Here is a 27,637-nt window from a genome sequence, read left to right on the forward strand (position 1 = left end):
AGGTAACTTTTTAATTCTCTACGTTACGAATTTTACGTTCAGCTCATCTGCCAAACCATGATTGATACTATGTATCAGAAAAGTAGTTAGCATGTAGCAATTTTTTTTTTTGGCAGCGACTGCCTGCTGAGCGCATGTGTAGTAAAATGGCGAGTTTACGCAGGCGCGTTAAGAAGTTCCGCCTGGCGCTTGGAACACGTGAAATGGCGGGCAGGAGACAGCGGCGAACCTAAGGCGCCTGCGTAGTGGCGGGAGTTGGGCCCCTTTTTGCGCAGGCGTAATGGGCGGGGAAAGGGTCCAGTCCCAGGATTGGTCGCGCAGGCGCAGGGAAGGATCCGTTTTGGCGGGCGGTTGGCGTTACGCAGAACGCGGCGGCAGCGGCGGCCTGTGGTCCGGCCTCACCACCGAGGAACAGGGGAGACGTTAGCGTGAGTGATCGGTCTCGATCCCGGGTAAGTGGCGGACAGTCTTGCCTACGCATACGAGGTCTTGAACCGACTCCAGTTGGCCCCGTTATTGTGTGAAATGAATGGACCGCGGGGTGGGGGCTAGTGAAGGGGGAGCGGTGGGTCCACGCAACCAATGGAAGAACAGGGGCGGGATGTTTTATTCCCGTAGTTTCTGTGGAGCTTTGCAGCCGAAGAGTTTGACTGGCGAGTGACTAGGCCAATTGGGTCCTCCTTTAGCTGCCGACTGACCGGTCCTTGGGCCATCGGCATGTGGGAGGCGGGCTTTCTCTTCCTGAGCAGCGGCTCACTGAGCCAATGAGCACGAAGCGCGCGGTAGGTTGGGCTCCTCCAAGAGGCAGCGGTTTGACTCCAATGGGGGATGCGGCAGTCGGGCGGTTAAATGGATGGACCAAATCTGGAGCCAGTAGGCGGACAGCTTACGGAAAGCGCTCGGGCTGGCCGTCCAATCAGCGCTCCAAAAGAGGGAGGTCTTAGATTTGTGGATGCAAGGATGGGGAGTCACTGCCTGCGATGGCGCGAGGGGGTGGGTATTTTATTTACAATGACTTGAACGAAGCCTTTGGGTCTCTAGGCCACACACTTCTCTGGTAGGGAACCTGTACGTTTGCTCCTATAGTTCTCGAGTTTGGCTTTATTTCCCCATGTAGGTACATCGCACCATCCAGCAATGTTTAGGTTTTGCGGGGGGGGGCAGCAAGGGAGGTCTTTTGACTTTGAGAACTCGCTTCTTTAGGAAGACGGACTTGAAATGTTAGAGCGAATAGGATAAATCTCTTTGTATTGTTGTGGAAAGGTACCCAAGAAAAATCAACATAATTGTAATAATGCATATTTTCACGGACAAAGAGATTTGTAAATCCACAGAAAAAGTTTTGGAAAGCTACATACCAGAGCGTGTTACCTCTAGGGATACAGTGGGATGGAGACAGGTCCGATTTCCAATGTTTAAATCTTTTCAGGGATAATAATTTGTGATTCAAGTTAAATTTAAAAGCCAATTGTTTTTGTGTTTTCAGTTATAAGCAAGTACTTCTCAACACCCCCTTACACCTCAAAAAAGTTCTATTTTTCAGTTAAGAACTAAGGTGATCCTCTGTTTAAAAATACAAATTTTAAAAAGGTAGCTTTTTTTGAGTACTTAGTATTGATACCTGCTAGGCATTATGCTAAATGCTTTGCAAGTATTGTCCATGTCCCCAGTGCCTTTATCTTAGGCTCTTCTCTGTGGAACTTTTCTCTCCATATATATCTCTTTCTTTACACCATTACAGATCTCCTAAGCCCTTTCTGCTGTTCCATTGAGGATATCTGGATTTGGATAAAAAGGAAGTTGCTTAAGGAGGATGATACTTAGGGTGTTGGAGACAGGAGGACTCATCCATCACCTGGGTTATATTTTTGCCTTTTGATTATATTTCCTTCAAAGTATTTTATATGCAGTTCATATCTTGTTAGTAATGCCCATTCGTATCAGTCGAGTGTATTTTAGTAAAACAGAAATTTTCATTGCAGATTGGCTATATCAGAGTCTATACTGCTCTAATATTTACTGATTTATTTAGTGTCAAGGGAAAATTTTAAAATACTGTAATAAGTTCAAATACATATGAAGTTCTCTTATGAGTAGAGACCTTTCTGACATTGTACAAAAGGAAGATGATTTTAGATGAGCTTATCGTGAACCAGAGGAGAGATTTTCATGTTCTCTGGCACTTGCAAAAGGAAAACCTATTTTGTATTTGCTTCTAAACTATTCGTAGGTATGCTAATAATGCAGCTACTTAGTTTATAAGAACTAAAGTGAAATAGATTAAGGGTATCTGTCCCTAATTTATTTAGGTCTGAAAGGAATACAATCTTGATCTACTACAGGGTTTCTCAAGCTCAGCACTATTGATATTTTGAGCCTGATAAATGCATCTCACCTCCCCCCACACCCCCACTTGTGACAATCAAAATGTCACCAAATGTCCTGGGAGGGAGGGGTGCAAAATCTCCACTTGAAAACCATTGACTGAAATGACAGATGGTAGAGTTGATTATCTTGACAAAATCTTATTTTGCCAATTGGAATTTAGAGGGAGAAGATGGGTGAAGTGTTTAGGAAGTGTCCTTTGGTAAATGGATCACTAAATCCTCATGATTATGTCTTCAGATATAGCATGATCATTGTTTGATTGGATAAAAGGAAAATTTCATTAAGGTTTTTACCATTTCTTGCAGTTTGAACGTTGATTACATCTTGTGTTCGTTTGGCTTCCTAAAATAATGGCAAATATGTTCTTGAAGAAGGTAGACTTTGCTTCAGGTGCTTATACATTCTCATTTGACTTAATCCTGTTTCCTTTAAAGTTTCATTATGCAAATAAATGTGCAAAGCACTCTGACATTTTCTTTTTTTTTAATAAAATTTATTTATTTATTTATTTTTGGCTGTGTTGGGTCTTTGTTGCTGCACGCGGGCTTTCTGTAGTTGCGGCGAGCGGAGGCTACTCTTCGTTGCGGTGCGTGGGCTTCTCATTGTGGTGGCTTCTCTTGTTGCGGAGCATGAGCTCTAGGCACGCGGGCTTCAGTAGTGGTGGCTCATGGGCTCTAGAGCACAGGCTCAGTAGTTGTGGCACACGGGCTTAGTTGCTCTGGGCATGTGGGATCTTCCCGGACGAGGGATCGAACCCATGTCCCCTGCATAGGCAGGCGGATTCTCAACCACTGCACCACCAGGGAAGCCCCTCTCTGACATTTTCTCATCTATAGTACTCTATTTCATTTTCTTAAAAACACAGGTCGATTTCTGCTGATCTGATTTTTCAGCTGTGTAGAGACCTGTACACTGGGGGAAAAGAAATACTGACTGAAAAATAGGTAACCAAATCATGCCACCCTAGATTACTCCGAGTAGATTCATCTCATTTCCAGCCCTACCTACTTGGCTGTAATCAGTGACCCCTTATTTGATGTTTTTAATGGTATATTTTAATCTGAAAAATTTCAGGACTTGAAGCTAGACTTTTTGGTTTACTGTGGTGTGCAAATAAAAGTTGTTTGTTTTATTGTAGCTTCCCTTACAGTGTCACAGTTAATAGGTCTGATAAGCATTTCTTTCTGGTGGGTAATTTTTCATTGAAATTCTGAGACTATCACATTGAAAATCCTAAGTTTAGACTTATTTCTTGCCTTTGGAGAACCTGGTTTGGTTGTTAATTTGTTCCTCTCTGTTAACAATATAAAATGCTGAGCCTTTGTTACAAAAATTAAATTTCAGGCACTTGCACTTAGAATTTAGAAGCATATTATTGTATCCAAACATGAAATATTATTCACTAAAAGGGAAAATAACACATCTTCACTGGTCGGTCTGAAATACAGTAAGTAGAAAGCTTCTGTCTGGGCGGGAGGTGAGCAAGATGATAACTAGAGAAAGAGAAAGAAAGACCATACCTCTGAAGTGACTGGATTTTTATATTATCTAGGGAAGTTCTGGTGATTTTCACTGCCCTTGACAGTACCTCTGGAAAAGAGAGAAAGGTATCCAGGGTACAAAGGTTTCCAAGGAAGACTACTATTTTTTGCTTTTATCAAGGTATTTTATTTAACCATATAGCATGATTTATATATCTTATTGAAATAGCCCATTTAACATCCCCTGGTAAAGCATTTTTTCTTGTCCTTTTACTTGGTCTATTTTTATTTCTGTTTACCTTATGTGAAACTGGGCCTAAATGCTCTGGATGTTGATTTAAAAAGCAATAAATTACAGTGTGAGATATCACAACTGACTTAGTATGGCTGATATTTACACATTGTTATCTATGAACTTGGACTCTGGGCAGTTGTCTTTTTTTCCCTGACATAAACTTTGATTTTCCTTCCCTCCTTGTAGAGGATGGCTTTAGCTGATCATCGTACTAATGGGAAGGAGTCCAGGTCATCCTGAGAAGAGTTGGCTTGTGCAGAGTCCAGGACGCAGATTTGTTGGATTTCTGTAAGCCACTCGAAACCACGTGTTCATTTCTGATGACAACTTTACACTTGTGTTGGCAGAACACCCACAGTGACAACTGTTGCCCATGTTTAGTCTGTTCGGGAGCTCTACCAGTTAGCATGTTTGGGAGAAGACCTATACTGTTCTTGTTGGAAGCTGTGTAAATATTAGATCTTTCTGAATTTATCTTCTCAGATCTGCCATAATTTTAGATAAATTGCATCCTGTGATTGCCTCAACTTACCCTTTGAAATGAAAGATTGAAGGGTTTAGGCATTCTTTGGGTCATTTAAAGCACAATTCTTTTTGCATCAGTAATTGGTTTTATATATGTCCGGTTTATGATTTTTAAAATTTTATTTCCCCTGTGTCTTGGTTTCCTGTGGCTGCAATTACCACAAACCTGGTGGCTTCAAACAACAGGAATTTATTCTCTCACAATTCTGGAGGCCAGAAGTCTGCAATCAAGGTGTTGAGCCCATTCTGGAGGCCCTAGGGGAGAGTCCCTTTCTTGCCTTTCCAGCCTCTGGTGGTTGTCAGTTTTCCTTGGGTTATGGCCTCATCTCTCCCTGCTCTGTCTTAATGTTGCCTTCTCTGCGTGTCTGTCTCAGAACTCCTGCCTCTCTTAAAAAGATACATGTGATTGCACTTAAGACCCACTGATAATCCAGGATAAATTTCTCCTTTCACATCTTTAAATCACATATTTTGCCATGTAAAGTAATATTCACAGGTTTGAGGGATTAGGTCATGGATAACTTTTGGAGGGCCATCATTCAGACTGTTATACCCTGGTTCTCTAACCCCTATCCAAATAAATTTTACCTAATTCAAAAAGGAAAGGTTATTTTTAAAAATGAGGGGCAGCTGGGGGGCGGGGAAGGCTCAGGAAACCCAGGTGAGCCAATTGCCCTCTTCAGTCCTTAGTTTCTTTTTTTTTTCTTTCTTTTTTTTTTGGCTGTGTTGGGTCTTTGTTGCTGCACATGGGCTTTCTCTAGTTGTGAGCGGGGGCTACTCTGTTGCGGTGCGTGGGCTTCTCATTGTGGTGGCTTCTCGTTCCGGTGCGCGGGCTTCAGTACTTGTGGTTCTCAGGCTCTAGAGCACAGGCTCAGTAGTTGTGGCGCATGGGCTTAGACGCTCTGTGGCATGTGGGATCTTCCCGGACCAGGGCTCAAACCCGTGTCCCCTGCATTGGCAGGTGGATTCTTAACCACTGTGCCACCAGGGAAGTCCCAGTCCTTAGTTTCTTATATGGAAGAAATTGGATAGGTGAGAACTAATAGCCTTCTGGACCTAGGACTTTTATGAAGTGACTCCTAAATTGTCTTGGAGTTTATTTTTGAAGTTAATTTTAAATGCAAATCAAGAACTCATTCTTATATTTTGGGCCAATGTAGTCCACTGGTGGTTTTGCCTAGGACTTGAGGGACAGAAGACTTCCTTGGCTGCTTGTCAACTTCTCAGGATGTTAACACAGGATAACAAACTGTACTTGTTAATTGTGTGTGATTTTCTAAAAAGAATGTAATGGACTAGCTGGGCCACTTTTCACTCTTTCTAATGAGGCTGTGGACTGTGTAGTCTGGATTTCCTATCCAGTAAGAATAGTTCATCAAATTTAAACACTTACAATCAATTATACCTCAATTTAAAATTATTTTTAAAGAGAGGGGAGTAAGCAGAATTTTAAGAAAAGAAAATAGCACTGACAGATTTTTCTAACTGAAAATAGGTCATGGACCTAGTTTAAAATTTTTTCACATGCAGTCCTTTTTTTTTTTTAAACCAATTGTCATGCCGGATCTTAGTTTCCTGACCAGGGATCGAACCCGTGCCCCCTGCAGTAGAAGTGCGGATTCTTAACCACTGGACCACCAGGGAAGTCCCAACATGCAGTCTTATTCTTCAGACTTATTAAGTGCCTGTTGCATTGTGTTTCATTGCTAGGAAGGACACCAGAAAGCATAGGATTGAGATGGTGTCACTGAAAGGACTACTTTAAGATCAAGTTTCATAACACACTCATTATTTATTTCTTCCATGGAGAGGAGGAATCAAATTGAATTCAAGTATTTCTCTGATTGTAATCTACAATTCTTAGAATAAAGCAAGTTCATATCTGAGCCAGCAGGCATAATTATGTTGGAATAAAATGCCCTCTGCTAAAGAGGTCAGCCAATAGGCTGGGAAATCTATCTTAAGTTTGGTTTCTGAGGCAAATCCTTGTGCCTTGTTTCTCACCCCTAAATCAGTAAGACTCACTTACTACCTCACAGGGAGTTGTGGAGGGTAATATACTGCTAATTTGTTCAGTATTTCACAACAATAAATTATATCTAGGAATCTGATGAAACATAGGCAAACCTCATATGTGTAGTTAGAGACAAGCATAGGTGAAACTTACAGATAGTTCAGCAAATTCATTAAAGTTATTTTTAACATCCAACATTTTACCTTCTGTTTCCTGTATATTCTCGTTTTCTTGTTCTTTTTCCATAATAGACATGAGGTAGGTAGGGCAAATAGCTAACACTAGGTTAGATGATAAAAGGATCAACTCATCAAGAGGACACAATAAAAAAAAAAAAAAAGACACAATAATTCTACACAACTAATAATAAGTGTCAAAGTACAAGAAAGAAAAAAACAATAGAACTAAATAATAGACATCTGCAATTATGCTGGAGACTTCAACACCCTCTTTTTTTTTTTTTTTTTTTTTTTTTTTATGCGTTACGCGGGCCTCTCACCGTTGTGGCCTCTCCCGTTGCGGAGGACAGGCTCCGGACGCGCAGGCTCAGCGGCCATGGCTCACGGGCCCAGCCGCTCCGCGGCATGTGGGATCTTCCCAGACCGGGGCACGAACCCGCGTCCCCTGCATCGGCAGGCGGACTCTCAACCACTGCGCCACCAGGGAAGCCCGCAACACCCTCTTTTAATTAAAAAAACAATAGAACTGAAATAGTAGATATCTGCAATTATATTGAAGATTTCAATACCCCTTTTCAGTAATTAACAGAACAAGTAGACAGAAAGTCAGTACAGAATAGACTTGAACAACACTATCAACCAGTCTGATGTAATTGACATTCATAGGATATTCCATCCAACAGTAGCAGAGTACACATTTTTTTTCAAGTGCACGGGAATATTTACCAAGACAGACCATCTTCTGTCATAAAACAAATCTCAAAATTAAAAGGATTTGATCATACAAGTATGTTTTCTGGCCATAATGGAATTAAATTAGAAATCAGTAACTGAAAGACATCTGGAAGATCCCCAGGTATTTGAACTAAACACACTTCTAAGTAACCCATGGATCAAAGAAGAGATCACACACAGAAAATATTTTGAACTGAATAAAAATGATAACATCAAAAAAAAATGATAACGTCAAAATTTGTGGATATAGCCAAGGCGGTGCTTAGATGAAAATTTATAGTATTAAATGCTTTAATTAAAAAGGCAGAAAGATCTAGAGTCTGTTTCTATCTTAAGAACCTAGAAAAAGAAGGGATAAGAGTGATGGTGTTTAAGGGTACAAACTTGTAACTAGTAAATAACCCTAAAGACCTAATGCATGGTATAGTGAATATGGACAATAATGTTGTACGGCAATTATGTAACATAAATATCACTACATTGTCCACCATATTACAATACACAAATGTATCAAAGTAACACACTGTACACCTTAAACTTACAGTGTTACGTGTCAAATTTATTGAATTAAAAAAAGAAGAAGCAAATTAAACCCAAAGTAAGCAGAAGAAAGGAAGTAGTGAAGGTAAAAGCAGTAAGTAGTTGATGAAGTATAAGAAAAACCAGTAGAGAAAAATCAATGAAACTGAAAGTTGGTTTTTTGAGATGATAAATAAAATTAACGAGCAAGTCTGATCTGGGAAAACGTCACAAATTACTAATATCAGGAATAAGAGAAGGGCTATCACTACTGATCCTACAGACAGTGGAAGGGTAATAAGGGAGTATTATGAACAACTATGCCAATACATTCAATGTCTAAGGTAAAATAAATGGCTTCCTTGAAAGACAAACGACCAAAGCTCACTTCAGAAAAAATTCAGAACCTTACTAGCCGTATGTGTATCAAGGATAATGGAATTTGTAGTTAACACCCTCCCCACAAAGAAAACTCCAGGTCTAGATGACTTCACAGTTGAATTTTCCCAACTTCTACGGAAGAAATAATATCAAATTCTACACAAACTGTTCCAGAAAATAGAAGAGGAGGAAACACCAACGTGTTCATTATTTTTAACTACATGTTCATTATTTTTAACTTCATCTACTATTAACTTCCCTGCTTTATATATATATATAGTTTTCTTTTTTTTAAATAAATAAATTATTTATTTATGGCTGTGTTGGGTCTTTGTTGCTGCGCGCGGGCTTTTCTCTCTAGTTGTGACGAGCGGGGACTACTCTTCGTTGCGGTGCACGGGCTTCTCATTGCAGTGGCTTCTCTTGCTGCAGAGCATGAGTTCTAGGGTGCACGGGATTCAGTAGTTGTGGCTCACAGGCTCTAGAGCGCCGGCTTAGTAGTTATGGTGCATGGGCTTAGTTGCTCTGCGGCATGTTGGATCTTCCCGGAGCAGGGCTCGAACCTGTGTCCCCTGCATTGGCAGGCAGATTCTTAACCACTGCACCACCAGGGAAGCCCCTGCTTTATATTTTTTAAAGTGTTTAGTTTTTTTTACCCCCACAGCAGACCTATGAGATAAGTAGGGCAAATAGCTAACACCCTTAAAGTTAAGTGAACTGTCCAGTTCAACTTTTCAGTGATCTAGTTGGGATAGGACCCACATCTCCTTATTCCTAGTCCTGATATTGCCACTGTTAACTAGTTACCCCTTTAGTAGCTTTTTTGTAATAACCTTTGGGGATGGTGCTAACCAGTGCTGACTTAACTAAGGAGAATCTTAAAATCCTTAGTCCTTAAGTTGAAGACTGGGCTAGACTCACTGCTTATACAATGCTTGACACCTACTTGGCCCTCAATAAATGTCCCATAACCAATTTTAGAGCAAGGATCAGTATTACTGCATCATCCTTTTGGCATAGGATCTGAATTGGGATGATGGTTGGAAGCTAGACAAAAAGAGAGAAACATCTTATTTGGCATAAGCAATGTGTCACAGTGCTCAGTGGAAGAGCTGGGTGGTCTGAGATTGGCCATCCCTTTAGCTGTTTATCTGATGGCCTTTCTTTGCATTTAACTATCAAGATATCTGAAGTGTAGAGCACACTTTTATGATATTGTGGCATAGTAACTCACACTTAAATGTCAATAGAGACGCTTGCAGAGACGTACAAGGTTCAATAATTTCTGGTGTAGGTTTGTTTCTCCTGTCACCACCCATTATGTATTTTTTTTACAGCTTTTAAATTGCCACAGAGAGAAACTGGTCAGGATCATAATAGATGGCCAAGGAGCTGCCAAGGATACCGTTGTATGGGATGGGAGAAAGTTCAATACTGGCTTGATTTTATTTATCTAAATTGTAGGCTGTGACTTCAATATAATTCATGTTGCTAATACACCAAGGTAATGGCAGAGCACAAAACTATGCCATATGTTGAAGGAATGCTCTCTTTACTCCTGAAGTTGTACAGTCTGAGATATCTTTCTTATTCTAATTATATAAAAACTACTTTTTTTGTCAGGATGTATTAATCAGGTTTTAGCATATTGATTTAAAGTCTAATACCATCTCAACAGTTAGAGATTTTAGTTTGGTTATGCAAATTAATTTTTATGACTCTTGAATGTCTTTGCAAAACTAAGACTACGTTAGAATGTAAATTGTTTGCCATAGTAGAAGCTCTTCCTTCACACAGAGGTTTTGTTGAAATGACCTGAAGGGGCCCTTGTAACCCTTAAACTGCTGATGGCCAAAATCTGTACAAGCTAGATAAGTGTGAGTCTTAATTTTATGGCTGTTTAGAAACTGCTCTATGACCATAATTTTATTTGGTGGTGGATACTTCAGTTCTCTTTTAACCCTTCCATATTTTGTGAACATGAATTGCCAAAGTGGTATGTAAAAATCTAAGATTCGTGGTAATCTACTCAAACGTTGCTCTTACTCATTTTTCTTAAGATTTATGATGAAATTGCTAGGTTCTTCATGAAAGGTGACAAGATCTACTAGTTCATGCTTCATCACATTTAATTAATAGAGAGGAGTGGGTGTGAGATTAACACTCACTAGAGACTGTGGTGCTTTGAGATGAATTCAGTACATTCCAAGGATAGAGTTGTTGGAAGCACCATCTGGAAGACATTTGCCCATAGTGATACAAATTCTACTTTCTCATGAATCTTGGAACAATTGACTATCTAACCTCTTGCCCAGCGATGGGTTTAGGTGTGCCCTAGCTAAATTTAGAGAAGATGGACACTTGGGAGAAGAAATTCGGTAGATTTGAATAAAGGAAAAAAAATCTCATGTAAAATTATTATTTTGTGGAATTGTGATCTGGTAATGAGTTATCAAGAATTTGTGTGTTAGTGGTAAATATACCAATGAAGCAGACTTAACGCTTTGAGCAGTTCTGAGAATTGTTATAGTACACATTCATTTATATTTTTTAATGGCATTCAGAGCTTGGAGGACAGTACAGTCAAATGAAATTTATAAGGCACCCTTTATCTCCATTTATAATGTAGATGTTTTAATCTAAAAGAACAAAAGTCTCTTTACTCCCTTGCTCGCTGGAGCGGGAGGCTTAGATAATCAACAAATAGGATACTTTGCCCCCAGAATAATTCTGTGACTGGTTGAAGCAGTGCCTTGGCCTGATTTTTGAAGGATCATGAACTGGAGCTTGTGCTAGCCAAGGGAAAACCATTTCCTCTTTCCACACTCCTCTCTATTAATAAAGTTTGTGTTCTCTGTATGTGGCTTGTTAATGACAGGGGTGTTAACGACCACAGTTAATCTTCCTCCTCAACTCTTTCCTAATCCAGTCTCTTAAATAGACATTTAGAAAGCTTTTAACTCCTCTTGAGTTGGGTGCTCATAGGCTTTTGGTGGAGGTTGAGTGATAGTTAGCAGCCCATTTAACAAAACCTGAGACAGCCGGGACAGCTGTAATGTGCCATCCCTATGCTGTGTTTTTGTTAAAATGTCACATGGCTTATACTTTGGAAATCATAAATCTAGTGGAAGAAAACATCTTTATAGAGGGTATTTTAGTTTTATGCTGTATGTGTTACAAACCTAAAACCATTGGTACTTCTAGATCTATAAAGAGCAAAGAACACAAACCAGATTAAAATGGTTCTGTAAATTTGGTTGCTTTTCATCTGTTTTATTTGCTGCAATAAAGCTATAAAGAGGATGCCTTGAAGACAATGTTGTAGCTGACAGTTTAATCTTCGCATAAGCCACCAGCTTTCCCCAAGGGCCTTAGGGGAGAAATGGGAGTTTCTCAAGCCTAGACCAACTGAAGTCACCCATCAGTGGCATATTAATACATGTGATAGGGACCTTTGCATATGCCCTCGCCCTTTCCTACTCTTTAGAATGACTTTCTTTATAGAAGATTTTGCCTTTTTAGTGGGCTTATAAAATTTATATTGAAACTCTAAAATAAAGAGCTCATTGATTATGCATTTTGACATTTGGTTTCACTAATGTCAGTTTAGTAGGTAGTTCAGTGAGGCAGCTGAGCCGTCGGTTTCATTACTTTTTAAACAATACAAAGAAAACTTAGAGAAAAACTTAGAATATATATAATACATATATATGCTTTTGCTCGTAAGTCGTGATGAAAATACAGTGTGCTACACCGAGATCTAAGAAAAGCCACCAGGACAGTTGACATTGAAAAGTAGTGACTGGAGGGACTAGAGCAGAGCCTGAACTAGACAGAGTAGACAGATACCAGGGATCTCACGTGGGTGGTTCTCTGTTTCCAGGATTGATTGGTTGATGCAAACAGCTAATCATTACATCCCTTGTTCTTCTGAATTGCTCCGGCTCTCAGTAATGCCTTCTCTGTAATTTCTGGGCACTGGCAGTTTTTACCTTTTTTTTTTTTTTCTTTTACCCGTTTGTCCCTCTCTTTCTGCTTCACCTCCTCACCTCTCCCCCCCCCCCACTTCTTTTTTCTGGAAGATTCATGTGTTAAAGAAGTTTCCTGTCATCGACTTGGAATGTGGGTTCTGACTGCACCTGACCGCAAAGCTCTTTGATGTTTGTCCAAGGCTGAATTTTCACCAGATCCCTGGTTTAGGTGTTTTTCCCCCAGCACTCAGAGGCCTGTAAGGTGAATTTGCCTTGTATCGTTGATATGAAGAGTTGGTGGGCCTGCTCTTTCTCGTGATCCGATGGGCCATTAAATTGCTGGATTCTGTGGTTGGTGATGTCTTTACCAGAGAGTTCCTGTGTATGTTCAAGAAAAGGCTGAGAGCTGTTATGTCTGAAAGACTCTAGAAACTTGAGAAGCTCACCCCTTCCCATGGAGATTTCCATAAGGATAATAAGGTTGTGCTCAGAGGCTTAGCCTCTCTTTCTCTGTCATGGTATCGGGATTCTACCTTAATCAAGCCATCATCCTGCCAGCCACGTCTCATTTCTCACACTGGAATGCTCCCTCCGTCCAAGCTCAGTGTGAACCACCAGTCTTGATGCTTTATCTGGTCCAGGCTCTAGCCCTTAAATTGTCCGTCTGACTCTGTGTTTCATTTGACCCTAATACTCTGGGTCGCACTGTCTAAAAGAGAATTACGTCCCCTCCAGTGTCTGAGTGCATTTCTCATTTACTGCTGCTCCTGAGCAGATCTGTAACTTCAAGGTTAAGATAAGACACATTCCATCAGAACTATGTCGTCATCCTTGCCAGCTTCTGGTCTGTGACTGTCCAGGAGATTTACAAGACAATTGCATGCCATTCTTTACAGAATATTATGGTTGGACTCTGACTCCTGGCATAAGGCCCAATTTGATTTGTCAGCTGTTACAAAACCCATTTCCCAAAGAGAAAGGGATCTTAGCCCTGTGCCTTTTAGGCAGTTCTTAAAAGAGTGGGAAGGAGGGAATTGATCTGGCTCTTTATTTCCTGATGTTTTAAGGAGAAGGATGGACACCTGAATGTTTTTGTCCCTTTTCTCCTTGAATTCCCTTGTTTCGCCTGAAAGGTTTCGCTAAAATGTTAGCATTGCTGTCCTTCTTTCCTGTCCTTTATCCCTTTACAGAATTGCTGTTAAGTCTTTTCATTCTGCCATCTCCAATGCTTTCCTGAATTTTAAGGAGTAAGAATTTTGCCCTTGAGAGAAAGGGTTACCTGCCTTTTCTCTGAAGGTTTATTAGTTTACCAGCACCTGGTTAACAAAGACACAGTTCCTCCTTTCTTGCTCTCTAACATGTTGAACTGCAGGAGTTACTGCATGGGATATGGTTTAATGGCTTAGGAATTTGGAAGGTCACATATTTCCTGCTGCTGTTGTATTAGGCCCTGTAATATTTTTACAAAAGCTTCTCGTTGGGAGACTTAACAGCCCTTTGGTTTCAACATAAACTCACTCTTTCCCTAGGTGGTAGGCAGTGGGGATTTATTTGGCCCACTTTAGTGATTCTGGGGTTAGAGCTAAAATTTATTTACTCAAGATCACACATGGCAAGTTAATCACAGAATCACAACCCTGATCTAATTCCTTTGGCATTGTTTTCATATCCCTTAACTACAAAAAGTTTTAAAAAGTTAGGAAGAATCGAGAAAGGCAGTTTTTACTCAGATTTCCTGATGGGTCTATTCAAGGTTGAAGAAATCCTCGTAGTTGAAAACTGTCCACTTTGCCCTCATACCCTACAGTTTTTTCTGTTTGATAACCAAAATAATAACCAGTCTTGATGCTTTATCTGGCCCAGGCTCTAGCCCTTAAACTGTAAAAGAATCACCATTCTTTTTTTTTCCTCAGTCGGGTTCTTTGCTTTTGATTGTCCCTTTTTCTTAATCTCCTATGGCAGCAGCCTCTATCTCTAAAAGACCCATATCTGTAAAGCAGAGAGCAGAGTTTTGGAGCTCTCTAAAATGTTCTTAGGGCCAGGAGAAAGGAATTCATGGGACTGTGAGTCTTAATTCTCTTTTCTTTATTTCAGTCTTCCTTTTTTCAAGTATTAGGGATTCTTAATATACAAAGTTTTAAATTACTATACTGTATAATTAATGTTCCAGGTGGGTAATTATTTGAAAATTTGTTTTATAACATTACAGGAACAACTAATGAGAAGTGGTTTTAATAGTAATGGTTGTGACTGGACTGCTCCCTCCCTTCTCTTTTTTAAAACTACTTAAGAATTAAATTTTTTTCTATCTATAATTTCAGCTGAAAGGTTCTTTGGTAGTGCTTCAAGTCGCTACATTCTGTTTCTGTATTCAGTGATTCCCCCCAAAGGGAAAGTTGTATAGCATCTTTGAAATCCTTCCCTTCCCCCTCCCCGGTTAGTCCCTGCACCCCACCCCCACCCCAGCAATCTTAATTAACTGTTCAGTGACAGATGGTAGAAAAGGCCTTGTCTAAAGTGCTTCTGGTGGGCTGGATTAGGGGGTGGGTAGTTTGTACTGATCTTGAAGAAGGAGCTAGCCTTTCCCCGCCTCCCGCCCCCCCCCCCAGTTGAGCTATAATCCTGTTAGATCTTAAAATGCTACTGATTAATTCCCAGTGCTCTTAGAGGAATAAGCACAAGTTTTGGGTTTAAAATCCAAGCGCCAATTCCCTAGAGCTCTGAATGCCTTAGCCTTGAGGCCAAGGGAGGTACCTTCCAACTTCTCCACCCAGTCTTCACTGAAAAGAAAAGTTAAGCCTTTTAACTTTTCCGTTTGCCTCTCCCCCCGCCCCTCCCTTAGTCTAGTAAGGCTGCCAGTTGCCATGGCAACGGACTGGGACAGCTGCGCAGTGGCGCCTAGGCAGCTGGGTGGGGGCGGGGGAGCTGCCAGCCCGCCAAGCCCCAGACCTGGGAGGGGAGGCCCCTTCTGTTAGCCCAGAGGGAAAGAAAGAACTGGGGCGATCCGGTAGGTAAAGGAGGGAACCCCCATTCATCTGCTGCCTCTGGGGCTCCTCTTCTGCATGAAGGTGTAAAGGTAGATTTTCCTCTTTTCTCCCTCAAACTGAAGAGCACATATGTAAATCCTTGTTTTTCCTTGTGAGGCAGGGGAGGCCATAGCCACAATGCTTCACTGCATGCATCTAACCCGGGGCTGGTTTTAACCCTGGCGCTCTGACCTAAGCTGCTCAGCTCCCGGAAATTCCAAGGTGAGTGGGGGCGGGGGTGGGTTACTCTCCTTGGAATATGACATTTCCTGTCTCTGGTGAGGTTGGAGGCTGCTTTTATTTTAAATAAATCAGATTTTTTTTCTTGAAGCTTAGGACTTTCCCCTGAATTCATGGAAAAATTATTTTGAAACCCCTCACCTACATTACCCCATCCTCCCACCCCCTCTTCCAAATAAAGTATGTTAATGAAGACATAGTTTTATTACGAGGCAGTAATGGGTACAAACAGTTTTTTGGGTGGGCAGACCTATTGCTAGTAAGTTCTGGAGGTATGGTTTCCAACTATGTATTCTGGGAATAATTCCCTAAAATTTGCTAATTTGAAGTAAATTGATAAATGCAACTTTTTATGCTACTCAAACAAAATTCCGAGATCAGTAGCGACCTTCCCTATTCCTGGGGTGGTCTTCTGATCAGGATGGAAATATTTTTAGCGCTGAAAAAAAGCTTTAAAGGTTACAGCAAAATAAAAATAGAGTTCAGCTAAGAAAACAATTCCTGCTACTCTGTAATCCAGACTCTAGGCACCATTTAACATGGTTAAGGAAGAATTCTTAAAAATGATTGTGGGAATTTAAAAAACTAGATTCTCTGTTGAGTACCCCTGGTTGTGCATATTTCTGAGCTTAACTCAATTTCCATTTGTGTTGCCTTGCTTCAGCTTTCCTTGGGCCTATGAATGGTTCCTCTGTGTTTTGAGGCTTCATGTTGATGTGAGTCTGGGACCAGACTTCTTTTTCCTCCTCCTCTTCCTTTGGCCCAAAGTCAACTCCAGTTAAGAGGAGAGGTGTACCTCCTTAATAGTTGGATTAGTTGAGCCTTAAGAATTATTGAACAACTCAATGACTAATTTTGATTTTTAGGACTAAAAAATCTTTTTCTCCTTCCTGCCTCCCTCCCATCCCCAAATGAAAGGGGAGGCTTAATGTGTTTGAGATGTCAGCCTTGCTTTTGTGAGCTGATGGATGCTCAGAAGGGACAAGCTCAGTTTGTTTAAGGGAAATGTACTGAGTCACTGAAAATGTGGCGAAAGATGCCTGAGCAGGACTTTTTTTGTGCTGCTAAGAGACTGTTCAGGATGCTCAGAGCAGAGGAAAGTTAGATTTTGGTGGCTTTTCTTATTACTTTTTTTTTTTCCATTTTTATAAAAAACCTTATTAACTTTTGAGGGAAATGTGTTAATTCTATCACGGTTCTTTTAACTGAAGGTTTTCCATACTTGTCTTTGAGTTTATGACTTGTAAACAGTTATAGAATTAGCTAGGAGTAAAATCCCACACATTACTTGTCTTATGGAATCTGAAATTAGAGGAGTTAGATAATTGTGCCATCTAATAATTTTGATCTTGTTAGCTGAAGAGAAAGTGGTAATTGGGAAAGTGGGGATCTGCCCATTTTTGATTAAACTCTTAGGCCTCATCCGTAGGATGCTTTAAGATGCAAGAAAAAGGTACATGGCAACTTTGTGTTATACCCCCTGCATCCCATCCAGAAGAGACAGAGTTTTAACTGCTTACATGGATTCTGACCATTTTTGTCCTTCCCATTTGCAGGAACCCGGTGGCCTTAGTCCTTCAGGTGGAACAGCGTGAGACATGGGAAAGAAAACCAAGCGGACAGCTGACAGTTCTTCTTCAGAGGATGAGGAGGAGTATGTCGTGGAGAAGGTGCTAGACAGGCGTGTGGTTAAGGGGCAAGTGGAGTATCTACTGAAGTGGAAAGGCTTTTCCGAGTAAGTGCCGTCTCTCAGGCTTTGGGACTCTGCGCAGGTGGACGCAGACACAGACATTTCCCTGCGAACCATCACCATCTTTTTCTTTCACCACCTGCACTCCTTTCTAAGAGTCAGAAGACACAGCAGTAAACTAAGCAAAATCTCCCCCTTCTTGGAGCTGATGTTGTAATGAGAATGCTTTTGAGAGGCAGTATAATGAACCGGTTAGGAGCATAGACTGGGGACCAGATTGCCTGGGTCCAGATTCTTGCCCTACCACTTATGATATGAGCTGGGTGACCTTGGTGAAGTTCCTTAATCTTTTTTCTTCCTCAATAAAATAGGGATTAGGAATAGTATATATCATAGAGATACTGGGGAGATGTGTAGAGCCTGACACATAAGCTCAATGTAAGTATAAACTGCTGCTGTTACTATTCCTTTGGATGTAACTAAGCTAAAACACATACATTTAAGCAGAAGAAGTCGTAGTTGATCCCATAGCCCATAGCTTTCGATAATGATCCTTGGACTTCAAGATTGTCCTAGGATGAAACACTCATCTTAATGAGAGACTTAAATCTGAGACCTCATTTTCCCCCCAATATTTATTTTTAAAAATTTCAAATATACATACAGCGGAGGCAAAAGAAATTGAGTGAACACTCAGATACCACCTAGTTTCTACAGTTAACATTTTAATATAATCTATCCCTTTATCTCTCAATTTATCTTTTATTATTATAAAACCCCTCTTTTTAGGTCAATGAGCTTTAAGAATGGTACTGAAGTGTTGACTATTCAGAATTAGGCAGTAACTGACTTTATGTTGAAGTGCTAAAGTAGGTTATTCTTTCCTTTGGAATAAGTAGAACTAGACACACAGGCATAGGCGAGGTAGCTTGAAAAGTGAAATCCATGAAGCTGTGTGATCATTAGGCATTTTGCCTCAATTTCTCACTAATTCTCTTCTCAGGATGCCTGATAACAGAGAATGGGTTTCTGTGACCCCAGTGAGCTTTTAGGAACTGGTTTAGGCTCCTCAGAGTGGCGCTGTCCAATAAAAATGTCATGCAAGCCACATACGTAATTTCAAATTTTATGGTGGCTACATTAAGGAAAAGTGGAATTAATTTTAATAATATATTTTATTAAGCACACTACATCAAAATGCTATTTCAAAATTAATTAATACAAAAGTTATTGATAAAATTTTACATTTTTCATGCTTAAGAATTCAAGATCTGATGTATATTTTACATTTTGTAGCACGTTTCAGTTCATAGTAGCCACATTTCATATGCTCATTACCCACATGTGGCTAGTAGTTACCATACTGAACATCACAACTTTGAAGCGTGAGACTTAAATACGATAAAAGATGGAATGTTTTGCCAGTACCTTTGGAGAAAGTTATGAACAGGAGCCTTAAGAATATATTTAAGGTTATTTTACTACATGAATCAAGTTTCTCATCTGGAGCACTGTTGGTGTTTTAGGTGGGGCAGTGTATGCACTGCACGATGCTTAGCATCTGTAGCACACACACAGCGCTAAATGTGGGTAGCACAGCAATCAGAATGTTCCCTCCATATTTCTAAAGAGGCGTGGCATCACAACATCTTCTAGAGATGTGAACTATAAATTGGAGAGACCTAGAGCACCATGAGAAAGGAATTAAAATACACCTAAAGACTTTGAGGGTGTTTATTTGGCCCAGTGAATCACCACTGGAAATTGTTGGGCATTTTGAAGAATTTCAAGACTATATAATTGAGCTACTGGTACCTTACATACATAAAAGAGGAAAAGAAAAGGTTTAGGGTAGATGGATTAAACCTTTTTTTTTAGTATTTATTTTTTTTGGCTGTGTCGGGTCTTAGTTGGGGCATGCGGGTCTTTCATTGGGGTGCGTGGGCTTCTCTGTAGCTGTGGCGCGTGGGCTCCAGAGCATGTGGGCTCTCTTGTTGAGGCGTGCGAGCTCAGTAGTTGTGGCGCACGGGCTTAGTTGCCCCACAGCATGTGGGATCTTAGTTCCCCGACCACCACGGGTCGAACACGCGTCCCTGCATTGGAAGGCAGATTCTTTACCACTGGACCACCAAGGAAGTCCCAGATTAAACATTTGTCCTTACTTTGTCAGAAATATCCAGAGTTTATCATTAAAGACCGAACAGATTGTGCCCCTTCAGCATTGTTTACAACTAAGTACCTACTGTTTACTAGGCAGTGGTCATATTCTACTTCATGTGTTCTCTTTAATTCTCATAACAGCCTTTAGAGGTATTTTCAGTTTACATATGAGGAAATTAGTTGTTTGCCAAAGATAACAGAACTGGTACGTGCTGAAACAAGGACCCAGCATCAGATTTCTTTGGCGCTAAAACCCAGATTCTTTATAAATTAATACCGTGCTATCTTTTGGGTGAAAATTGATGTAGAAACAACAATACCAATATGGTAGGAAAAGGGATAATCTCATTAGAAGACTGGCTTTCCTTGCTAGCAACAGAGATTCTCTCCTACCTCTGCATCTGCTTGCTTATTATGCTACAGTGTTGGCATGTCTCTTGATATCCGTGCCTTAATTTCTCCTGGGATAGTAAACTTACATATATTGTGGATTTAGGAGAAAGTTATTGTATGAGGAAATTGTTTTGGTTTTTTTTTTTTTTTTTTTTTTTTTTTGCTGAAAGAAGAGCTATGAGGAAGAGGCTTTTCCGGTTTTGGCTCAAATGTTTTAGAAATAAATTTTGTTTCATTCTTAAGCTGTTTTTGTGGAAAGTTGAAGTCTAGAGTAAATATCTCAGATTTTCTCATCATTCTGCTACCTAGTTATTATGGCATGTGTTCAAACCATTCCAATTTAAAGATACCTTATTCAAAAAACAAAAACAATGAAGGATCTAAAATGAATGGTGCATAAATGTAAAAAAATTTTCCTCAGTCAATGAAGGGATTATAGAAACTGTTATGATATATTTACAGATATATCTCAATGTAGCTAATTCTTACTATATAACCAAAAGAACCTCTGCCGCTGGCTAGGAGTGAAGACGATGCCTGGTCTAGTTTCTCCCGTGTAGAGACATCTCTTGCTTTGATTCCATAAACTGTAGATGGTAGTTGGTGGTTTGCTTTTCTAAAACCTATGCTGGGGATCCAGAGAACAGCTTTGTGAATACCAACTATTTGTTTTCCTCATAGTAGGACTCCCTTGATCCAAGTTTAATTAGACACAATTTTTTTTAATTTGGATTGTTTTTGCTTATTAATATAAAAATGTATTTTGAAAAATGTATACCTAGTAACGATAGGTTGAATCCAGAGCGTTGAATTAATGCACTCCAAATTCCAGTTTTGAGTCTTTTCCTTTTTATAGTTCGTCTGTATTCTAATGATTTAAGCCCTTACTACCTCTTTTCTGATTATTTTAATCTTCTAATAACTTGTTGGCATTTCTTCAAAATACAAGTAACATATTTAAGACAGTATAAACTGGAGTGCATTTAGAATTACGTTGTCTTCTCTTCAGCATTTGCATAGATGATTATATGTATGAAATCACATTATTTTGCCACTTACAAAGCAGAACTTATATTTGAGTGTTTAACAGCTTTATTGAGCTATAAGTTATATACCATAGGATTTATTTATTGAAAGTATAAAATTCAGTGATTTTTAGTAAATTTACAGAGTATGCAACCATCAGCATGCTCCAGTTTTAGAACATTTCTGTAACCTCCCAGAATTCCCTTGAACCTAAATATTTGTATGTAATCTCAAGCCCTAGCTACAGGGAACCACTGTTCTGCTTTCTGTTTTTAAATTTGTCTTTTTCCTAGAGGTTTCATTTAAATGGAATCAGACAATGTATAGTCTTTTGCATCTGTTTTCTTTCACTTAGCATGTTCTTTATATATATACATATATATATATAAATTTATTTATTTTTGGCTGCGTTGGATCTTCGTTGCTATGCGCAGGCTTTCTCTAGTTGCGGTGAGGGGGGGCTACTCTTCCTTGTGGTGCGCAGGCCTCTCATTGCTGTGGCTTCTCGTTGCGGAGCACAGGCTCTAGGCGTGCAGGCTTCAGTAGTTGTGGCACGCAGGCTCAGTAGTTGTGACTCACGGGCTGTAGAGTGCGGGCTCAGTAGTTGTGGCGCACGGGCTTAGTTGCTCCACAGCATGTGGGATCTTCCCAGACCAGGGCTCTAGCCTGTGTCCCCTGCATTGGCAGGCATATTCCTAACCACTGCGCCACCAGGGAAGCCCACTTAGCATGTTCTTGAGGTTCTTCCATGTTTTAGCATATATTAATACTGTGTTTCTTTTTGTTGCTAAATAGTATTCCATTGTCTGGATATACCACATTTTGTTTATCTATTCACCAATTGATAGACGTTTGAATTGTTTTCTGTCTTTGGCTGTTAAAATGCTGCTATAAGTAATTGTGTGCAAGTTTTTTTTGTGGATATATTTTTTCTGCTGGTTAGGTTCCTAGGATCAAATTTGTTATCTCCTTTAAGCCAAGGTTCTTTCCTTTTTGCCTACTTGTTGTCTTTAAAATAAAGGCATTGGATTCCCTCTCCTCCCCGCCCCCCTCATTTCTTTCCTTTTTTCTCCATTCTTTTTGCCCAGGGAGCACAATACTTGGGAACCCGAGAAAAACTTGGATTGCCCTGAGCTAATTTCTGAGTTTATGAAAAAGTATAAGAAGATGAAGGAGGGTGAAAATAACAAACCCAGGGAGAAGTCAGAAGGTAACAAGAGGAAATCCAATTTCTCAAACAATGCTGATGATATCAAATCCAAAAAAAAGAGAGAGGTAAGCTTTATTTCTCCTTCCCCCCCCCCCCCCCCCCCCCCCCCCCCCCCCGGCAAACTATTATTCTGCCTCCCCCAATCCCCCTCCTTCCAAAACAAGGGCATTCTTTTGGTTATTTCTGTTCTAAGGATGGCCTGCAAGGTAAATTGTTGAACAAAAGAGCTTCCAGGGAGACATGTTGATCGAACACAGCGCCCCCTCCTGGATGAGTGAGAAACGTAATATGTGTTTGCTGAATTGCGTTAGGGTGGCAAAAATAAATCCCATAAAACGTTCAGCTACTCTGTGCCTTATCCATGAATAAGTGGCTAATTATCTTAGAGAGGGAGAGTCTTTGGTGAATATTTTTAAGGATATAAAGGAGCTTTTAAAAAGCTTCACTTTTCTTTTGTTCCAAAGGTAGCACTTACTTCTTTTATATTTTCTTTTTTTAATTAAGGTGAAATCCACATAAAATACAATCAACCATTTTAAAGTGAACAGTTCAGTGGCATGTATATTCTCTTTTTATCCTATTATATTTTTACATACTCCAAATAAACTAATTTTCATCTTCCTTTTGAATCTTTTTATTGTTCAGTTTGGAAAAGTGTGTTTATGAAATTTTGGTTTGATTCAGTTGCCTTAATTCTTCTGAATTTTAGCTCTCAAGTAACTAGCCATAAGCAGTTATTGCCTCTCTCCTTTTTTCGTCTATATCTTTTCCCTCTGGGCACACATATACACATACCCCACCCCTCAGCTTCCACTCCTTTCATTTATTTCAAGGTTGTGAAGCCTTTTGTGGTGAAGGATGTACTGTACCCTTAAAGTTTAATAAAATAAAAGCGTAAGTCTGCTTCTGAATCTTCTAGCATCACTGCCGTAAGCATCCTTATTTATCTTCATTCTCCTTGGATACCCATCTTTCTAGAGCATCAGTTCTCAGCCCTGGCTGCACATTAGGATCATGGCAGGGGACTGGGGGGTTGCTTCAAAAACCTCCAGTGCCCAAGATGCACCCCAGACCAATTAAATTCAGATTTCTGTGGGTCAGACCTAGGCATCAGTATTTTCTAGAGACTTAACACAAGTGATTCCTGGTCTCCCGAGGAAAGAAAATGGGAGACCAGCTTTCCAAAAAGAATTGAAATAAGAGTGAAAGATTGGAGGCTGCCAGTGGAAGTGGACTCTAGGTTTTTGTTTGTCTCCTTATTTGTTTCCCTAGTTAATTTTATGTTTTACAGTCTTATTTTCAAAACTGCCCTATTCTGGAGAGGTGTGTATATCATTGTGATACAGTGTACTAGTAAATAATTTGAGAATGCCTTCCCTTCTCTAAGGAGCTAAGACTTGTTTCTTTCTTTTTTTTTTAGCCCTTTGTATTCTGGCTCTTGTCATTTGATTCATTTTCTAGCTAAGTAAAAAGACCAAAAAATAACGTAGCATAAGACTTCTGTAACTATGACATACAGACATATTGTATAGTGTGTATTGGCTCAACCTAAGGCTTCTGTCCTTTTCAAAAGAAGCGACCTGGCTTTTAGACGCTGGCCAGTGCAGAGAGTTTTTTTCCTAGGCCAGGTTCTGTTGCTGCTGACCTTGAGACCCACCCCACGTGTCCCTTACATTGTAATGTTCATCTGGGGGCCCATAGCATTCTCAGCAGTGCCGGAGGCTGTTAGGTAGGCAGCTGGGAAGATAGGTGATTGTGTATCTTAAAGGTGCAGGAGGGGGTTTCGTTTCTTTCTTCAGACCCCTGCAGAAGAACTTCGTTAGCCGGCATTATGCCTGATGTAAGATTACCCCCTGTGTAATGATTTTAGCACTTCCCTCACCTCGGCTCCCTTTCAGCAGCTTGAACAGTTTTCTTCCCTTCCCTCCCTACGTGGCAAACTGTTTTCAGCCGCCAGCTACGATTTACGACTTGGTTTGCGCACCAGCATTCCAGCTGTGAGCAGCTGTGTGCACATCTGGGAACCTCCTCCCTTTCAGCACCCTCCAAAAGAGGCTATGCTTTTGAGTCTGTATGTCCCCTGATTCATGCATGGAATTTCCTTCCCAGTGTGGGTTCTGGTATCTTTGGGGACCACCTGGATGCTGAATGTGTCTCTCAGAAGAAAGCGAGGTGAATGTCAGATCAAAGAGATTTTATCATGAAAATCAGACAGAGATTTCGTTCACTTGGGCAGTCTTTCTAAATCTTTTTTTGTGTTGCCACTAGATAAGTGGCATTATCCTCCATAATGAGGTTTTTTAAATTACCTGGTTTGTATAAAATTTCACCATTTTGCTCTCACCGGTGCCATCACACCTGAATCAGACCCTCTGCTCCTTATCTAGATTGCAGTTTGACCAAGTTTGGATAATCCCCTACGGAATTATCAGTTTGTTTTAAATCACTATCTGGTTCTGCTCTCTAAAGCTGATGACCTATCTCCATCAGGAGGGGATAGGCACAGATCAGGGCCTCTTCCCCAAGTGTGTGGGTATTACAGTATGTGAGCTCTGAAAGAAATTTTCTATTTTATGGTAGTGCCTTGAATCATTCTTATTTCTGTTCTTTCATAAATATAGATGACTATGTGAAAACAAGTATTAAAAATGTTTGTCAGTGTTAGGTGAACTAAAAGTCTAGAAAATAAAGATTGAGAGGTGGTATATTTGAAGTTTATAAAATGAAAAAGGATTTAGTTCAGGTGGGCTTGTTTATCATCTCAGAAGCAACAGTTTAGGGCTAGTCTGTTTATCATATCAAGATTAGATTAGGGGATTAGAGAAGTTACTAGATGATGACTCCAGAATATTTTAAGGGATATTACGCAGTTTTAGGGACCACTCCTAACCCTTTGAAGGAATACTTGAAGGACAACTGCATCTTCCTGCAAAAATATCTCTTAGCATCATTGTCACTGGCTGACCCAGTATTGTATTTAAGTTCTAAGAACTTTATGAATTGGGTGACAAAAATGGTGTCCGGTGATACTAACTTAGGTTGTGCTTTGTTGAGCTGAGGAATGGGGAGGTTTTTTACTCTTTATCTCCAAGCTGTAACCTTTCTTCATCTTCTGTTTATAGCAGAGCAATGATATCGCTCGGGGCTTTGAGAGAGGATTGGAACCAGAAAAGATCATTGGGGCGACAGATTCCTGTGGCGATTTAATGTTCCTAATGAAATGGTGAGAGAGATTGGGCCTCACTCTGCGATTGTGTTTCTTTACCAGTGGCTTGAATTCGTATGGAAGATAGGGAGGGAAGACTGAGTATTCCCCAACTAAGAATTTTGATCGTCAGTGATCTAAATTGTTAACTGATACCAACTGTCAGTATTAAATGGGAATTATGGTTCAGAATGGATTTAAGACATTGTAAAGCTTTGGTATGAAGCCAAATTATATTAGCCCACATACCAGAGAATGGTAGAATTGAGGTAGGAAGCAATATAAACGTGACCTAACCGTTTATTTACACAGTTCTGAATCATTTACCGTCACACCATGAGCCTGTGGCCCTGGGATAGGAGTTGAGTGAGGCTTTCTGCCATCGTTGAAGACCAAGACCACTGAATAACGTCTAAAAGAGAAAAATAATCTTAAAAAAAAGCATTAAGAATAACACTAGCCAAAGCACAAGTTATTTCATCCGGTAGGGGGAATGGCTCTTAAAGGAAGGTGTGGTTACTTCCCTTCAGTTTGGTTTCTTAAAGACGAAGTGATTTATGGTGTGGCCCTCACTACCTCTCTGTTTCCAAGTGTTCTGGGCTTGTGATTTAAGTTTGGTCTCTAAATAGAGGGTTCGTGCTACAGTGCCACAAAGGAAGCTAATTACATTAAAAGTTGTATAGTCAAGAGGTTCAATATTTTATCTGATCGAAATTTTGCTGGTAAATTACCCAGAAGTCTATAGTTGAAGAATCACTATACTGTCTCTGAAGTAAGGAGCTGTATTGACTGCTTTTCCCACTCAGCCATATATGGGACTTATGACTTACATTCACATATTAACTAGCTTTTTCGACCACTGCCCAAATTTGGGTAGCTGCTCTGAGCTGTGTGTTTTCCCCCATCTCTTCTCATCCATAATGCTCACCTCTATGAATTCAACATCTCCGTTTTCTAGAGAAGGAGTTAGTTGTCTTTGCTCACATCTCAGTGGAATTTTAATTTAAAATATTTTTTTTTCTTGTTTTGGAATCCTGGTTAGTTAAGGAATTTGCTAGATTTTTTTGTTATACCGGAGAGTAGAGCATGTGTAACTTGGGTACTTGAAATTTGCAGCTAATTCCTACATTTCATTTTAGTGACTAGATTTTACATTCTTTGATGACTTAAATTTCTGTTTTCTTATTGTTCCAATCCACAGTTCTGACCAAAAGGATGAGTGTTTAAAAAGGCCACAAGATGGGGGTTAGGACCGTTTCACGATCCAGATGATCCAGAAACTGGATTGAGCAATTTATGCATAATCAATAGGGCTGAATGTAGGCTTGATTGTGTGTGCGCTCACATGCTCATACACACAAATAAAAGTTACGGGAGCAGAATTTATATAGTAGTTTAGTTTTCAGCCTTTTGTTGAACCTGCTGTTTTCAGGCTATTCTAGCTGCAGACTTCTGTTTCTTTCTGATGTAGTGGTTAAATGATATTTACTGACAATTTGATTCATTTACTTAAATTTCTCCTTGAAAGTGTGGAACTGTTAGGATCCTTTTCCCTTTGAAATCAAGATGGAGAGGAAATCAAGTCAGCTAAATCATAATTTAATAACATAAATCTATGTTTGGACAGACTCTCGCTCTTCCTCTCGTTCTGAAGTCTCATATTCTTTCTCTCCAGGAAAGACACAGATGAAGCAGACCTGGTTCTTGCAAAAGAAGCTAATGTTAAATGTCCACAAATTGTGATAGCATTTTATGAAGAGAGACTGACGTGGCATGCATATCCTGAGGATGCGGAAAACAAAGAGAAAGAAACAGCAAAGAGCTAAAGGAGGGGGTGGTCTCTGCCATTTCTCTTTGTACATAATACATTCACCTCCCTGCCTCCTCTCCCTCTACCCACCCCCTTCTATCCTGAACACATCCATAAAAAATGTGCTTATCACTGTGCTCCACAGGAGAAATGTCGGTATTGGTTCTCTTGTAACATAACTGACGGTCTGATTCATGATAGGTGTCTCTCTGTGAAGACCAGGCATTTACATACTGTGTGTAATTCTCACCAGTTTTTCCTTTGCCCTGCTCTCTTCCTTCTGCTCCCCTGTGACCTCAAGATGAGTTATAACTTTTTAATCACCTTAGAGTCTTGATCTTTTCAGGGTTGGTCGCTTTTTAGTGGGGGATTTTGCTATAATGATGATG

The 27,637-nt window shown here is 40.1% G+C and overlaps 1 protein-coding gene across 1 annotated transcript; it reads left to right on the top strand.

Moving 5' to 3' along the window:
• The first annotated feature begins 317 nt into the window (after positions 1–317).
• Positions 318–27,400, top strand: CBX5 (chromobox 5). Its single transcript, XM_065887306.1, has 5 exons — positions 318–452; positions 17,311–17,489; positions 22,112–22,298; positions 25,356–25,456; positions 27,114–27,400. Exons 2-5 carry the CDS (start codon positions 17,353–17,355, stop codon positions 27,262–27,264), a joined length of 576 nt encoding a protein of 191 aa, XP_065743378.1. The 5' UTR covers positions 318–452; positions 17,311–17,352; the 3' UTR covers positions 27,265–27,400.
• Positions 27,401–27,637: the final 237 nt, after the last annotated feature.

This window comes from Phocoena phocoena, chromosome 11 (assembly GCF_963924675.1).
Source record: "Phocoena phocoena chromosome 11, mPhoPho1.1, whole genome shotgun sequence".
Taxonomy (NCBI): domain Eukaryota; kingdom Metazoa; phylum Chordata; class Mammalia; order Artiodactyla; family Phocoenidae; genus Phocoena; species Phocoena phocoena.

Excerpts from the sequence above, each read along its gene's own strand:
- CBX5 (XM_065887306.1), top strand. The coding sequence starts at position 17,353 with ATGGGAAAGAAAACCAAGCGGACAGCTGACAGTTCTTCTTCAGAGGAT. Across the intron at positions 22,299-25,355 it reads AATCCAAAAAAAAGAGAGAG|CAGAGCAATGATATCGCTCG; the intron begins GTAAGCTTTATT and ends TTCTGTTTATAG. Across the intron at positions 25,457-27,113 it reads TTAATGTTCCTAATGAAATG|GAAAGACACAGATGAAGCAG; the intron begins GTGAGAGAGATT and ends CTTTCTCTCCAG.